Source organism: Myotis nattereri (assembly GCF_964212035.1).
Source record: "Myotis nattereri genome assembly, chromosome: 1".
NCBI classification, from domain to species: Eukaryota; Metazoa; Chordata; class Mammalia; order Chiroptera; family Vespertilionidae; genus Myotis; species Myotis nattereri.
In genome coordinates, this window is record NC_138075.1 from 183,924,237 (window position 1) to 183,942,212 (window position 17,976).

The 17,976-nt window shown below is 38.4% G+C and overlaps 1 protein-coding gene across 1 annotated transcript in view; it reads right to left on the reverse strand.

The window, feature by feature from the left end:
* Window positions 1-16,895, reverse strand: part of EREG (epiregulin) — a gene marked incomplete at both ends in the record, with an annotated part of 28,574 nt that extends 11,679 nt beyond the window's left edge. The window contains one exon of the mRNA XM_081113325.1: window positions 16,661-16,895. Within this exon, the coding sequence (XP_080969451.1) occupies window positions 16,661-16,895 (235 nt within the window). The remainder of the gene's footprint in view (window positions 1-16,660) is intronic.
* Window positions 16,896-17,976: the final 1,081 nt, after the last annotated feature.

The following is a 17,976-nucleotide window of genomic DNA, read 5'->3' on the forward strand; positions in this document are numbered from 1 at the left end:
GGGGGGGGCGCTACTGACATCTAGTGGGTAGAAGCCAGGGATTGCTGCTGAACACCCTGCAATTCATAGGAAAACTCCCATAAAAGGATTATCCAGTCCATAATGTGAATAAGGCCAAGGCCCCCAAACTCTGCATTAGAGACATGAGGGATGGAGTCTAGTTGTAGCTCAGAAACTAATTTTATTTCCCTGCAGCTGAGATTCCTTTTCTCTGAAAATAGAGACCTAGGAATGGAGTAGGTTAGAGAGGGGGATGGAATTTAGATTAAATTACTCTAAGGTCCCTTTCATTACTAAAACAATACTTTTCTTTCTTTTACTGACTATTCATCATTCAGTCATATCACTGCTCAATCTCTCTCTCTCTCTCTCTCTCTCTCTCTCTCTCTCTCTCTCTCACACACACACACACACACACACAGTGTGTGTGTAATTTAAAATGTGCTTAAATTTTTTTAGGCATATCATCACTGAATACAGACATGAATGGGGAAACGTGGGAAGAACAATTATTAGGTTTTATCATAAACAACAAAATTGAATTTTAAAGAACTACTGCTTAGTCTCAGAATATTTAGCTTCTCAAGTACATATCCGAAGAACAGCTGGTTGAGTCAAAACATAGTGGTGAGAATTCTAAAAGTATCAAGCTAATCATGCATCCAACTAACATTTACTGAGTGTTTAATATTAGTGTGTCACAGTGTGAGTGAAAACAGATGAGTGCAGCACCATAAGGAGGAACAGGGCTAGAAGCATGGTATTCCTTGAAAAGGGCAGGGCCACAGGAATGGGAGAGGTATAAGGGGGCTGGGGAACAGGCTGCACATTTATTCATGTATTTTTACTTTATCTTATATTATTTATTTATGCCAGGGGAGAATGTGAACACAGTCCCCCACTTCCACAAATTGTGCAATCGAGTTTCCCACAGTTGGGGAAGTCTCAGGGGTCAGCACACCTGGAGTGTAATAGATACCCCTGGTCCTGAGAAAACCATCTTTGTGACCATGGTTTCTTCCCTGTCGGGTAAATCTACATCCTTATTTTTGGGTGGTGGGAGAAGAAAGGTGGAGGGGGTTATCAGAGAAAGCTTGACACTTTTCTCCAGACTTAAAGAATGAGTAGAACTTTCACCAAAAGTGAAGAGTGAGTTAGGGTCGTCCCCAGCAGAGGGTCCGCACATTAAAAAATGAAGCCTTATGCGAGGGATAACACTTATTTTTAAATTTGTTTTCTTGTTTAAAAAATGTGAATGATAATACCTTTCCTGGTTAAAAGGGAGTTAAAAAGTTTAAATGAGGTGTTTTATAAGAAAGCACTTGATGATGATGAAAATAGCTCTAATTTTAAAAGTATTTTTTATTATTTTCTAATATTCAATTTGTTAATTCCATATACAATAACCTGATAACATAGTTATTATGATCTCCATCTTACAGATGAGAAAATTGAAGTTCACAACAGAATAAATCTTTCTGGAAGTATCAAATAAAAAAAATTGGGGTGTGAACCCTAGATTCTATGTACTATCTATGTCTCTTGATTCAAAACTATCAAATTTGACATATATAAATGTGTATATTTTTATATATGAGAGTGAGACTTTTTATCTTATCTGGAGGGTTTGCAAGAAGATTTGCATTTAACTCACTTTCATGACTCAAATTTAAAATTCAGGATTTTTGTCCTAAAAAAGTTAAGGGTTAACATTTTTTTCTGGACAATTATCAAGTCATCTTGTGTATTATAGATAGAATCCTAGTTAATAAAGTCATTACTTTAACCTAGAATGTCACAGAACTTTTCTTTGCCCTGTAAGTAGACACCCAGTCTTTCATAACACATTGCCAGAGGACACTGAGTCTGCCATATTACTTCACTTGTTAAAGCTTCCAGAATTGCTATAGCAAGAGGATGGCTGTCAGGGTGCTCCTCCCCAAGGATATCACAGCTTTGGGGTGTCTCGCCATTGTCTCCCTTCCTAAGAAATGTTCCCAGCAGAAATTACAACCTTATTAGTTAGGCACTTTGCATAAGTCTATATTCAGGGTGAAGTCTTACAGATGAGGAAACCACACCTTAATTTATAGTCTCTTTGAAGAGGATTTCTTACATGACATTTGTATCTTTTGTGTGACTATTAACCAGGAAATGAGAGATTCTTGGGCAAAAATGGACAGAAGACATTTATTCTTGCCATTTACTCTAGTTTCTTTCCTGAGCCTTAGTTTATTCATTTGTCCAACTGGGCTACTCATACCAACCTCATACAGTTACTTTAAGAAGTAAGTGAGATGATGTGTGTAAAGCACCTACCACACAACATGATTGGCTCACAGTAGGCATTTGGTAACTGTTAGTTCCCTTCCAAACTCCTAGATTTGGCCCCCAATGTGGAACCTCACACCCCAATTACCCAAGTTGTTCATATGGCCAGGTGATGTGGAAGGCAGCTGGGTACCTGGGTCAAAACCCAGACAGGAGAGGCCTGTCATCATGTTTTCTGCCTAGAGGTGTCATCTCAGGTGTGCTAACATTCAGGCAGCTCACAAACTCTCAGGTCAACAGAAAAGATCTGAGGAGAGCCAAGTCTCATTGAGATCCACGCTTCCCATATTTTCAAGAAAATAAATGTTTATTCTGCTCAATTCTCTGTCATTGTGCAATGAGGTACACAGAAATTGTCTTGGAGATATCATTCAGGAATATGCTCAAAAGTCCATTTGGGTATCAATGAAAATGCTTTATTTTAGATCAAGAGCCCCTAAGTATCAAAGAGACATATGAATTCCACAAAATGGAAATAATAAACAGTTTGCTGAAATCTAAAATAAATGAGAAAAGTCATTTGGGAAAAGTTTTTCTAGATTATATTTTGTTGGGGAGGGGGCAATTTCAGAATTAACAGTTGACCTTACCTTTTCCCCCCAGGTGCTTTAGAATAAAACTATTGGACTTGCATACCTGCATAGAGTGTGGATAAATGCTATAGAACTTCAAACAGGAACTTTCCTAGTGGCAGAGAAATATCTGAACACACTGGGAAAACAGAAACTGACCTAGCTCATTTGGAAATGGGCTTGGCAGCTGATGAAATAAGTGAACTATAATTAAGTAATGCAATAAAGGAGTTAAGCACTTTCATGACAACAAAAACACACACAACATAGGTGGGTAGTAACCAGGTTATTCATAGGCTCTTGCTGTCTCAAATTAGAATATTTAATGACTGTCCCGAACAGACACTTGGCATTGTTCGCATGCTACCTTACAGGTGAGGGGGGAAAGCGCTAAGCCATTGTGACCTCTAGGTTAAGCTCTAACTCTAGGAAGACTGTCACCTTTAAATTTTATTATTTTCACAGAGATTTAAAAACAAAGACAGCAAAGCCACATTATTTACTAGAGAATCTTCTACCAAGTCCTTAGCACAGTTCTGGTAGAAACCAGACATCCAGTTTCCACTTACATTCCTGAGCTTGGACAAGTTCCACTATGCGTAGCATGCATTTCATTAGGTCTCAACCCCTGAGATAAGGTGTGTCGAAATAACAATTTAACTGTCACATCCTGCACAGGTAGGTAGGTAGGTAGGTAGGGGAATTCGCCTCATTGCGCGTCCAGAAAGAATGTGAGACTGGCAAGTTTTATTTCCTTATTTAAATCATATGCAACTCCAAATTCCTCTTCAACTTTAAGGAATGGAGAGAAGATTATATATATATATATATATATATATATTCAAACTAAGAAGCTTACTCTAGATTCCTCCTGCCCCCGCCCCCCCCCCCCGCCCCCGTCGACTAACATTAACTCATTTCAAATAAGATGATGATAGGCATCAAAGTACACTCAGCGATTACAGGCTGTGGGGTGCCATGCCCGCCAGTGAAAAGCGCTGCCCAGCCTTCCGCCAGGAGGGCTCAGGGACAAACCCGAAAGGGCAGGTGGGAGGTCGATTGGCGGCGAGGAGCTCCAGGACCTGGGCGCGTCCCTCCGCTCCAGGTAAGAACAGCGGTTTCATCCCGGGGGTCTGGGGCTCCAGCAAACCTGCCACCCGCGCCCCCGGGAGCTCAACCAGGCTTGACTTAGAGAACGGAGGGCAAACGGCAAGAAAGCACTACTTTCCAAAGGGTCTCCCGCGCCCCGGGCTCGTCTCCTCCCGCCTCCTCCCCACTCCGGCCCCTACGAGAAAGAACTCGGCCTGAAGTGCCAGAGCGCATCCAGGTCTTTGGGTCTCTAGAACAGCAAATTTAAAAGCAAAACAACCCAAAACTTTCCGACTTTTTATTCTGCCTAATACGGAGCTGTATAAATCCATGCATGACACATATACCAATAGTTAATTTATCAAAGAAAAGCGTTTTTTTATGCCGATTCCCCTCCTCCCGGGCTGGAGGGAGAGACGGACTGGCACGCAAGAGACATCCTTTCCAAGGGTGCACGGTAGCCGGTGGAAACTCCCCGATTGTCCAAGGACGAGCGCAACGCACTCGAGCGCACGGGTGTCCTGGCGGCGGGCGGGGGCTTACCCAGGCAGAGCAGCAGCGCGCGGGCGCGGGCGCGGGGGGCGAGGCGCGGCTCCATCCTGTCCGGGGGGCACGCGGCGGTCGGGCTCTCTGCCGGGCGGCGGGCGGCGCGGGGAGGGAGCTCACCGGCCGGGCTGGGAGCGCGGGGTGGCCGGGCTGCGGCTGGAGCGCGGTGGAGAGACCGGAGGGCCGCCTGTCTGCCACGTTCCCCTGACACTGGTCTGTCCAGCAATTGAGCTCACTGGCCCCACAACGCGACCTTTATAAGAGCCTCGGGAGGAGCCTGGGGCTGGAGGACTTCTAGCGGGGTGAGGTGCAAAGTGTCCGGAGTTTCATAATGGGCCGCAGGGGAGGAGTGGCTCGAGCGCAGTCCGGATGTCCTCCTCCCTCTCTCAACACCTGACAGTGGCTGAGGAATGAAAAAATGCCCTTTGGGTGAGCCCGAGACTACTCCCCAAACTTTTCCATCTTCCCCTCTGACTCCTCAGGGTGGAGGTGGGGAGCATGGGCCAGATGGATTGCTTTGCTTTGTGGGGCCATTTGCCTGAATAGTGGGTGGCTTTAGTTGCTCTGGGTGACAGGCATAACTTGACCCCAAACCAGCGCTGGTGTTCCCAATAGTGGAAACGATGTCTGGTTTCTGCCAAAACTGTGTGTGTGTGTGTGTGTGTGTGTGTGTACACGTGTGACTCCTCAGGGGTGCCTTTCATGTCCACATCTTCCTTCTCGGTGCCTCTGTTCCATGGTACTACATGCATTTAAGGCTTCAATGTGGCGAATATGAAGAAAGTCCTAAATTATATATTTCGTTCCGTCCTATTTGCTATCCATCAGACTTCCATTTGAACTTCCCCAAATTTTGTCTTAATCCTATCACTTCCCTGCACAAAATCATTCAGTGCCTGCTCATTGCCTTTTGGACAAGACCTGCCACAAACCTGAACCCAGTCTTTTCAATCTCAGCTCCCACTAGTTCACCAAATCGTCTCACCCCAGCCTGGCTGGAAAACTCACTACACCCTTGCTTATTCCCACTTTCCTGTCTGTGCTGATGGATTCACAGTTTGGGGGAATGGCTGAGTTTTACTGGAGCTACTCAAGTCCTACTTATTTCCTCAGTTCTTCTCAAAGGCCTGGATTTCTTGACCTTCCAGATATCTCTTTTCATTCTGACTTCTTACAGCCATTATTTTTTACCTTCCACCTAGACTCATAGAATTATAGATTTGGTACTTCACACCTGATGAAACTACTTGGTATTATTTAAATGTTATTGGTTGTAAGTCATATATTCAAATTTGTATGACTACATAACTGATTTTACTTTTTTATTTTATTCCCCGGTAAGGCCTAAGAACAGTGAGTCATTTCAATGTTACTGAAAACATATTTGAATAGAAAATGACATCTGATGAATGTTAATAACTCCTACCTTCTGACCTTTTATTGTTTTCTTATTATCCTCTTTTTCCCCCACCTTTTTCTTCCTCACCCCGAATGGTGCCCTTTAATGTCCAGAACTTTCATGTTGGAAACAAATGCTTACTAAATCCTTCCATCTATGCTTAAGATCATGGATTTAGTAAGTCTGCTTTTGAACCCTTGGACAAGTAATTTAATCTCTTTCAGTTTTCTCATATGTAAAATAGGGATAATAGTAAAAAAAATCAAGATAATGAAGGTACTTACCACAATGCCTACCACAAGGTTATCACTCATTAAAAATACATATTATTATATGTAAACATTGATGCTAGCACTTGGTAGGATGGTGGTACTTGGTGGGTGGTCAATAGTCATGAATCAATGCATAGTGGGAGAGGGGTAGGATTATGGGCTCCAAAATCTAGCTTCTGAGTCTACCAAGAAATCAAGCAGAAAGTGACTTATCACTTAACTGCTCTTTTGTAAAGAAAAAATGAAACCAAGAAATATGATCCTGGGACTAGGTTGAAGTTTTACTGAGCATTGATAGAGATCACAATTTGGTAAATTAGAATTAGGAAAAGGGACTGCTGGCTATGTAATAGCTTTTGTTTTACAAAGTAGATTTGGAAAATAAATAGCTCAAGCGTTTGAAAAATTAAGGCAGAATTTGAAAGAATGAGGTGTCAACTGGGAGTATTTCCTTCTTCTGCCCGATGATGGGGAGTTACTTGCAAGGAGTGACAAGAAGAATGTATTAGTCCTAATTAATGGCTTGTTTCACCAAATACGGTCTTGTGCTTCGTGCTCAAAAGAAGGATGGGGTGGAACGCACTGAGGCGAATGGGGCCATTCCGCAACAGTCAGCTCTATGGTATTGATATGTGGGGAGGAATTTTTTACTTTGTGGCTGATGTTTGCAAGCATGAGATATTATCACTGTGAAAAAAAAAATGCTGTGCTTCTCCCAAAAGTTTCCACAGCAATGTACTCTTCGTATGGTGTGAAGAAATCTTTTCTTTATTGGTTCTATGTTTACTCAATTTTGTAGCCATTAGTTTTTGAGAATGACTCCACCATGACGCATCGGGGAAGATTGGCCACTGCCTCCGCAACTTTTTTTTTTTTTTTTTTAATAATTGAGGACTATTTTCATTAATCGCTCATTTAAATATATACCCATAGTATGAATTACAATTATAATTCCTCTTAAAGGCACAAACATTTTTGAAGATAGAACAACTTGGGAAGAAAATAATCAAGTCATATGGAATTTTCCTACTAGGAAGTGAGTTAAACACATTAGCTAGATGAGCAAGTCCACGTCTGAGAGGTATTGGGGTTTCTTTTAAAAGGTTAGTAAATATATATAATGCTAGTCTTTAGAATTCATTGAGTCTCTGTTATGATTATTAAAATGTATTCATTTTAAATTGATACTAAACTCAAGGTGGATCGTGGCCTATGTTTGTAATTGATACATAACAAACATGTAGCCACTACCAGACAGATAAATGCTGCAAAAATAATCTTTTTACATTAAAGTGGGTCCTCTTAGGGGAAGTGAGGGAATCCTGGACTACCAGCATCCACTTTCAGGCCCTAAACTGGTACAGCCCTACAGACCGCAGCCAGATCAATCGCTGGGCCAACCCTAAAGAGCCACCATCCAGCCTCAGACAAGAACTTATAAAACCTCACAATTCTTCTTCCATTATCCCCCATGCCTGGCCCCAAGTTGGAGCTCTTTGGGACTGCAATTGACACTTGCTTATTTTGAAATCACTGCTTTTAAAATTGACAACAGAGCACACCTGGTGAATCAGCTTTTTTATACCACAAATGTTTAAAGTCTTTCATTTAGTTGATCCTTAGTTGGAATGATATTGGATCCCTTTTTGCCAGTGAAGGCATTGGAAAATAAGGAAAGTGTCCAAGATGAGAGTGTTATGTTTAATATTCAATATATAAGAATTTAAACATAATTCTGTTCTATTAGATGCCAACTTTTGGGGGAAAATGATTTTATTCTAACTTTAGTTAGATGTTAACTACATGGGGCCTTTTGAACAAGTTCACCTTGAATGAAGAATTTATGTCTTTCATGATAATTTTTAAAATATATGTTTAAATTAAATAAAGTCTTATGAAATACAAAAAAAAAGGACACATTTCCAAGAAAAATTCTGGGCTCCATATTTACCCATACCTTTATAAAATAATAACTGTTTTGCTTTTCTCTTTGACCAAAATCAACAGACTACAATGCTATTTACACAAATCTCTCTTTTAGTTTATATGCTCATCAAATATTTATTGAATGTCTTTGTAATGACATTGTTATATGGATACAGATAAGACAGGTACATCCCTGAAGCCAAGGAACTTTTAATCCAGTAAGAAACAAAATAGAGAGAAGGAGGAACATATATTGAATTTATGGTACTCTCTTTTATTTAAATAACCTCTATCATAGACTTTTTAAAAAGAGTCTTTCTCTCTGGAGTAATCCATTCTTAATTGAGAATTGGTTCAAGAATTCAAAAGGTAAAATTATCTTCTTTTTCTTTTAGCATATAATCAAAGATGTAGAAGAAAATAAAAATAGGTAATGCTTTTAAGTCTACTAAATAGTAAATTATATTTTGTCATTGATTGACTTCATAATTTGAGGGTTTTTCTTAAATTAAAAATGACAACACATTTGAAAATTTACATACTCTTGACTGCTGAGTGATTAAGTGGTTGGATGAGGGGACTCATTAAAAAAACAATATCTGCTGTTTGTGGTTTCTTTTAGATTCAGAACTGTAGGTGGTAAGGAACATGAAAGCACTTAATATTTATTCTTAAATCTAAATGAGATGTGCTTAATAACAATAATGATAGCAACTAATATTAATATCTAATATTTTAAATTCACCTGGCAGTTTTAAATGTTTGCTCACTTGTTCCTCAAAATAATTCTTTGGGGTAGGTACCATTTTATTTCCATTTTACAAAGACAGAATTAAAACCAGGCAGCCTAATTCCAGCCAGCACTACACTCTTCACCACTGCACTGTATTATTGCTTTTACTTATAATATGCAGTGCCCGTTAGTGAAAGTTTGTTATATGTGCGGCGCTCTCATACAGTCTCATTAAAATCCACATTTCTGGTTCCCTAGTTTCAGATTGTTGGCTAAAAGCATTCACATCCCTTTGCAGGTAGTTTTACACTCTTTCCTTGAGAAGAGCAGTCTATGTTATTATTTTCCTATGAAGGAGAGAACTGTGTGTGCCTGTCTTCCACCTTCCACTATCAGAGCAATTGTCTATCTTTTTTATTGTTCCTTGTGTTTATGAAAAGCATTTTATTCTAAAAATGTCATATCAAACATGCTTTTTGTGGATTTCATCAACAGAATCCTCTGAAAAATCATTCAGTAACCACGGAATGTAAAAAGAGCAGATACTATTTGAAACTCCTAGGAACCTGAAGCTGCTGCCTCTTGTACTTGCCCTGAGTTGTGCCCTAGAAGCGCCTCCTGGGTCACTTATGTATAACCACAGACCATTCATTTCACATGTAGTGATGATGAATTAGGAATGCAGGCAGATTAACATCCCTATTTAAAGCAGTACTATTTCATGTTTAACTGACGCCTAGTTGCATGTAATTGCACATTACCTCCATCCAGGCTGCTACTCCTTACGTAACACTTTACAGTTAAAATATTAACCTCCTTAAAGTTATTGATTCAACAATAATTTTATGCTTAGGCATTCAACAGTCATTTTATGTCTCATTCAACCACCAATCAGCCTTTGGGGAACTTTGCATTTTATTGCTAAATCATTTGCGTGATTATGGCATGATTACATATGGATTTATGCAATTTTACAAGTATTTAATATTTATGTTCTTTTCTGGTGTATAAAAAGGCAAAACATATGTTATAAATGTTTAAGCTTGAAACTTTCATATCTTTTAATCTCCTCAAAGGTACCTGTGAATTACTTTCTAAATCTAAATGGTAATAAACATTACCTAGTGTAGTCTAATTTATGTAGACACTGGGGGTAAAAATATCTACAAGACAGAGTGGGATGCCCCCCAAATTCTAGGAATATTTTATGATTGATTTTTTTCCCTCTGTTTAGCACTAGCACTAACAGACAAGTAAAAACTTGCTAGTGAAGGCTACAAAACAAAAAGCTACTAAAGTCTTTATTTTTATTATATTGGATATTACTAGTAATAATGGATTTGGAAAATATCCCTCAATAAAATTACACATAAAGAAGATAATACTCTATCTTGCAATGCACCTTACTCTATAAGGAATTATTCGTGTATATTGTTAACATTTTGTTATTTGGCTGGCTAGACACTGGTTCTCGTTTATGGCTGCTCTTTAAAATCACTTGGTCAGCTTCAGGGGGGAAACTGGTCCTTACCTTCCCAGAGATTCTGATTCACTTGGTTTGGGAAGGGCCTCAAACGAATGTATTTTTACAAACAAGCAGCTTGATGTTTTAATTAAAACATGGAAAGAGGGAGAGAACACTAAACCACACGTTTTAGATCCAAGGTCTGGTCCTGACTGTAATTGTGTGATCTTATAGAGGTCATTTAACTGCTCTGGGCCAGACTCCTCTCATCCTTAAAATGCAAGTTTAAACTAGACAATCTTTAATGCAAATTCTCTCTATGGCGTCTGAAATGTGGCACTAATATGGAACCACAGCTTTACTGTCTCTTGATCCTGTGTCTTGTAAGATTGAACAATTTTAGACAAGGATACAAAGGTATTGACTAAAATATGCTAGAGTTACAGCACAGATAATGTCCTCGGGATATGAAAAGGTAGTTTATTCTACATCCAGGCTTCTCCACTGTTCTAGAATCTTACCTCCATCACCCCTAAGATCTTTGCTTAGGCCTGTTAAAATTTTCTTTCCTTTGCTCACAAGTTATGAATCATGAACTCTACCAAAAGTAAAAAGAAGTGGGGCTTTAGCAACTAGGAAATCTACCAGTAGATACTGTTACACATAAAGAAAACTGCATTGTTGTATGACCCAAACCACATTTATAAGGAAAGTTTCACTCTTTTTGATGAAAAAAAATTATAGGTATTAAATGTCCTAAAAATCAGAAAATAAAGCAATCAATTGACAAAAACTGATATTAAAATAGTAGTCAGAAGCTATAGGTTGAAATCCTGGCTCTCATCAGTTGTTGACTCTTTTGACCTTATGACCTTACTTGAATTTTAATCACCTCATCTGTAAAACTTAGCAATTATAAGTGCTCCTGTCTTTCATTCATCTTAGTATTTTTATGGAACACAAATTAATGTTTAATAAAATAATGGGACAGAACTATAAGATATGTGTTAACATAAATGAATATCAGATATTTATTTAGTGCCAGGATATACGTAAGAGAGTTAAAAAAACATAAAAGGGCAATGATGACAGTGCTGGATTTCCAAAGTCAAAGGAGGTGGGCGTTCCAAAGAGGAGGCCCGGTCACCAAGAGCAGATGGAGCAATGAGGTCAAGACAAGAGGAATGATGGCAGAGATTTGGCAATAGCGACGTCACTGGTAACCTTCCAGGAGAAAGTTCAGTAGAATGGGAAAGATGGAAGTCAAATTACAGACATGAATAGTCTGTATTTCTTCTAATACCAAATATTATGATAAAAGAAGATGAGTCAGCTGTGGTCCTCAGCAAGGGGATGTTTATAGCACAGGCCTCTCATAAATTGTCAAGACTAAGTGTAAAACTCACGTAATAGAGATGAGTCACTCTTCCATGTAGGCCTTTGTTTAACCCGTACTATATTCAAATGAACAAGATAGAGAAGCTGCTTGTGGTGGGCTTTACTATAGCACGCATTTCTTACTTTCTTATTATTTAATTTGGAGGGAAATATTCAAAAAATAATTTTCTTCAATACTACATACATAGCTCTAAGAAGGTATCCTTATCCATTATAGTAGAGGAGTTGGGGACAAAGTGATTTTCTGAGATACTAAGATTCTACCCTTATCATCTCTCCTTATTTAAATGCATTAGTCTTTCCTTTTATTCCTTTCCCAGCTGTCCCTATTTCACTATTTGCATATGTGTATGGAGTGGTGGGGGGCTGTGATACATACACATCAGACACTATTTATATATTTTTGCTTATTTCTTGTTCTGGCTAACACTCAAGTGAGTTTCAATTTTAATATTCCTTCCTCTGATAGTTTTTCCTGATTTTCCTAGACCCTGTTAGGCACTCTGCTGAGTGCATAAATCCTGAACTTTCTCTATCATGAAACTTATCAGTTGTTCATACATTTGCTTCTTTGCTTTTCTCACTGAAAGATAAGATCTAGGAGGAAGGATCAACAACTATGCTTATTGAGTGACTTATGTGCCAAGCAATGTTCTAAAACATGAAGTTAAAAATTTTAGAAACTTGCCTGGCACATAAGTTATACAATAGGAATTGACTATTGTTATTGCTAGTTTAAAAGTTGTCATCTCAAGACCATATTCCAATATTCTTGAAGCCAAAGTGATGTCTTCCTTGTGTTTTGATGCCATGGTGTTTCTAGTGTAGTGTCTTACATATAGTAGGCACTAAATAGATTGTTGTTGAATGAATTTGTGGATTACAAAAGGTAAATTCATATTATAAATTATAGGAAGAGAAGGAAATTGCATTGGGACTCAGTTGTCCCATATATGGTAGTGATCAGACATTAAAATGTTAATAATTATTGCAACTGTAATTCCTATTACATTAATGATATGCATATTAGTTCAACTAGCTCCTGGACCGGTTTTGTGAGACACCTACAGACCAAATTCAGAGCCAGTGGTAAAGAAGTCTTGCCCATTAAGCAGGCTACTTAACAATACTCTGCATTGATCAGTACCACTTTAACGTCACTACGTCATGAGATGGGCTTGGTGTGGACGACTAAAAGCCTGTTGCGCAGAAGAAATTCTTTAAGCAATCTTTATCATATGCTGTTTGTTGAAGACTCCATAATATCTTGAATCATCCTGAGACCTGGTCAGAGATGAGATGAATCATTCTGAGAAAACACTGTGCAGCTTAAGGCCAAGGGACTTATTCTATTGGGAACCTAGTGATTAGGAGCTCAACCGACAGAAGACCCTTATGCGCCACATGAAAAAGAGCTGATCACATTGGATGATCATTAATATGAAAATTAACACAAGAATGATACTCAGACTTAAAAGATAAACATATCTCTAATGCATTAAGAGAAACAACATCATCCAATGTAATGATTTAATCTAGTTATTACTATTACCACTTTGTACATTTGAGGCATTTGTAATGCTTTGATATATGCATCCCTGATTTATGAACGACTTAGTGACTATGATAGATAGGCTAAGGCAGCACACATTCTTCAACAATCTTAGGCTTAAAACTAAAATGTTTTTGATAGGAAAAAAATAACATGGAATTAATAACTCATAAATTCTAAAATCAAAATTTAAAAAGATCCAGCTACTTTCTTCATTGCTAGCAAAAAATTCTTTCTTTGAAGTTCTTCATTTTATTCTGAGTAGAACTCCATTTTATTAGAGTTGGAAGTTTATAATTTCAAATTATTTTACCAAAGTGTTAGTGTTATTTTCATGAGGTTTTCTCAACCTCATGAAGTAGTGTGTGGAGACGTGGGGCGCGGGGGGCGGGGGGGGGGCATTCAGAATTTTCTTGACTAGAGCTTAAAATCACTTTACATAATGACACAGTGTACCCAGGCATATATACTCATATATACCTGATAAATATTTCAAAAGCAATACTTTATCTTATTGAAATGCACTGTGATGTACTTTATTTCATATGCAAGATAAAATAATAACTGAGATTGATTAAAATTTACTGAATGACACACTAATTAATTATGAAGGAAACCAAAGATTTGCCACCCTGAAGTTGTCTTTTGGAATATTGATTTTTAAGCTCTTTATTAATAAACAAAGATTGAGAAGGAAGCTTTGACCCTCCCCCCTGTTGTTTTTTTAAAGTATATTTTTATTGATTTCAGAGAGAAAGAGATAGAAATATGAATGATGAGAGAGAATCACTGATGGGCTGCCTCCTACATGCTTCACACTGGGAATCAAGCCCATGACCCTGCAGGCATGTGCCCTGACTGGGAATCAAACCATGACCTTCTGGTGCACAGGTCGATGTTCAACCACTGAGCCATGAGGACTGGGCGACCCTTCCCCACTTTTCTGCCCAAGAGATTCAGGAAGAGAATCTTAGGATGTTCACCTTGGCCTAGCTTGAATTAAGTGTGAAAGATAAGAGCGCTTCAGGAAGGTGCCTGTTAGCTAGATACCCACTGTGTCTCACGGTGTCCAAGTTGCCTGGCAAGGATTTTCCTGTATGTTTCGCTCCTCCTCAACTTCTTGTAAATCTCTCATTCTCACTTCTGAAATCTAATATCTCATTCCTGTCAACCTTCTCCTTTGTCTAAAAATGTCTTATATACGTAATGTTGCCTCATTGTCTTTGGAATTTTCATGCTTATGTGAATGTGCATTTATTAAAATTTTGATTTTTCTCCTGTTAATCTATCTTTGTTAATTTGATTATTAGTCCAGCCTAGAAGAACTTAGAAGGTAGGAGAAAAAAGCATTGTTATATTTTTTAACCACCACAGATACAACATGCAATTTAGAAAACAACTACAACAACAGCAACAACCAAATAGATCAATGATGCTTCAGAGCAGTAGTAACCTGAGGAGCTCTGAGGTGTGGGGGACCCAGAGTGTCTGTAAGGTTAGAGGGGAGAGACAATACGTGTTCCTGGAGCAGATGGATTCTAGGTTCTCACTCCCACTTTTGCTATTTTGTGTTGTATGTATACAAGTCTCCCATATAAAATTTCATTTAAAGAAACCTATTATTGGTTTTTAAAAGTTTGGCAGTTACCTCTGTACATTATAATTTCCTTATCTTATAGGACAAATCTTATTATGACAAAATCACTACTTCTAAAATCACTAAAGATAAAATATTTCTTACATGATGTGCTGTTTATTTCAAGCAATACTCCAAGAACAAAGTTGCAAAATAACTCTAAAGTGTTTATCTAGGTTCTTAGGATTTTCTTCTAATGCAGTTTTCCTTATATCCTTTAAATCTGGCATTAGCATTTTCAAGCTTATGTTATAAGATTGTGTTAATTTTTTATATAATTTGCATGGAATTTAACCCTTTGCTTAAAATTCTATGCTTAATTTTGAGTGGTCACTGTTTTTGTTTCTGATAAGTGACTCCATATTTTTTCTTTAAATCATTTATTTATTGCTTTACTCTTTATGATCTTTCAGATAAACATTTTATTTCAGTGACAGGGAGAATTCAAATATTTTTTAGACTTTATCTGTTTGTCAGGGATGGCAACACATTTTCCCCAGAGAAATATGTAATATTTTAAGCACAAAGGTATTCACAGCTTTAAGCTAATTAGAAAGAATTTTAAATTGTTGTTAGGATTTCCTAAAATCACATCTGTTTGGGAAAGGAACAGTAAAGCCAATTTATAAAGAAGAATCAAGATTGGGCTGGGCGGATGTGGCTCAGCCATTGAGCATCAACCCAAGAATCAGGAGGTCATGGTTTGATTCTGGGTCAGACCTTGATCCCCAGTACGGGGCATGCAGCCGACCAATGATTATTTCTCTCTCATTGATGTATCTATCTCTCTCCCTTCCTCTCTCTCTCTCTAAAAATCAATAAAAATACAAAAAAAAAATAAGAATAAAAAAGAATCAAGATTGGGATGTAGATGGGTGAGGGGAAGATGATTAAAAAGCAGAAGAACAAGACAACTTGTATGTATTGAATATTGACGATGTGTGAAACATTAGGCTAAGTGCATTACACGTCTTCCTTCTTTTAATCCTCACAGCAATCCACTGAGTTGATTGCAAGTTCAAGCAGTGATGGAACTGGAGTTTGAAATTAGGTTTGTTTCCATTCAAATCCCTAGTCGTTCCTGATGTTCCCTTTGCTTCCCAAAGACCGTTCTGTTTCCGCATGGTCCCTGCAATTACGCTCCTCACTGCTGCCCAAGCACAGGTTCCCTCACTGCCGTGCCTGGCCCTGAGCCTCATTCCTCCTGCTCTCCTCTCCTCAGTCCTCTTACGGCCAATCATTCTCTTCGTGATTACTCCTTCCATTTGGGGGCCCATCTCACCCTTCAGGCACAGCACTCTGCCCCCGCCCTTGTGTCTTAGCTTCACTTGACCCCAGTTCAACTTACACTTTTGACTACACAGCCTCGGGTACCTTAGAATAAGCCTATGGGTTTAAAACGGTCCCAGAGCCCCGGTTTGAGGATGTCTCCTGCAAGAAAGTCACATCGCCTCGGTTTAGGCTGGACCTTAAATTAGATTCATACAGATGCAGAGACTTCACTTGATGGTAACTCGGGCTTTGGTGAGAAAACATTTAGGTCTGGACTTGGAGGGTGTGGGGAAGGGGAACTTTTCCTCCCCCGCTCCCCCCTTTTCGTATTTCTAATACACTGCAGTTGAGGGGGCAAAAAAAGGTTTTCTTCTCGATTTTAAGCCTGAGAAAAATAAAACAATCAAGAAATTTTTCAAGTGAAGTACAGATCCTCAGCCAGGAAGGTTTGCTGCACCTGGGATCCTACTGAACAATCTGGAGAACTCTGGTGTACAGAATTTCCCAAAAGACACTCCTCTTTTGTAGCTCAGCGAAGGACATGGGCAGGATCGCATTTCCCCCGGCCACCCTGGGAAGGCCACGCAACACTCTCTAAGTTTCTCTCCTTTTCTGGATGGTGCACCAAGTCCCATGTCTCGCACTTTTTTCTGATCATCCACCATCTGGCGCAATACCTGGAACACAATCCGTGCTTTATTCATGTTCGTTAGGCGAATGGATGGGTTGGGCATTGAATAGGATGATGTGTGAACGCGCTGAAGAAGGTGCAGGGTTAAAAGTATGGAGCCAGATTGCCTGGTTTCAAGTTCTGACTATCCCATCTACTGACTGTGTGACTTTGGGCAAGTTATTTATGTTTCTGTGCTCTGTTTTCCCCCCACTTATAAAATGAAAATAAAAGTATTACTATCTCTTAAGAATGTTGTGGTTAGATAAGCAGGGAGTATTTAGAATTAGGTCTGGCTCATAGCAAGAGGTCAGTAAACTTTAGCCAAATGAAATTTAGAAACTTGGAAACTATAAATCATACAAGGTTTTTATTGTTTTTAAAATAACCAAGATCAGATGAAAGGCAAGTGCAGCACAATAAACCCATGGCATTCAAGTGTCTAATATTTTAAGTTTGACTGTTTATCATTAGTCCTAAAGGTTGTAACTTAGAGTAATTTGTAATTTTATTTATGTATCAATTTAAATTACCAATACTGTTAGACTTGCTTGCAAGACAAATCTTTTCTCTTGAGAGTGTGCCTCAAAATTTGTCCTCAGCACCTGACACTTCTTGTTATTACATATTCATTATTTATTTTTGCAATACGCACTATAAGGACCAGGACAATGCTTGTCCCATACCCTAATTTTTTTTAAAAAGCTAAAAATTATGATACTTTTACAATGTGCCAACTGCTAAAATCTTATATAATTAACATCAATTAATATCTCATTCAATACAACAACCATTTAAAGTCAACACAAGGAAACTACGTTATTAAATACAAATAAATACAACTTCGAGTAGAGGGCTCTTGAAAGCACACATTTGATTGATTTAAAGTTATGATAATCACCATAAACAATAATAACATTGTAGGCAACCTGAAAGATTTAGTAATCTATAATTCTGTAGTTATCTGTAAAACTGCAGGTCAATTAATATTTGCTGCAAATACTCCTAACATTATTTATTCATTTAAATATTAGTCACAGACAACGTGACTTTATTGTTGGTATTAGAAATAACAAATTTTCCAAACAATTATTTATATTTACAGAACTACTATT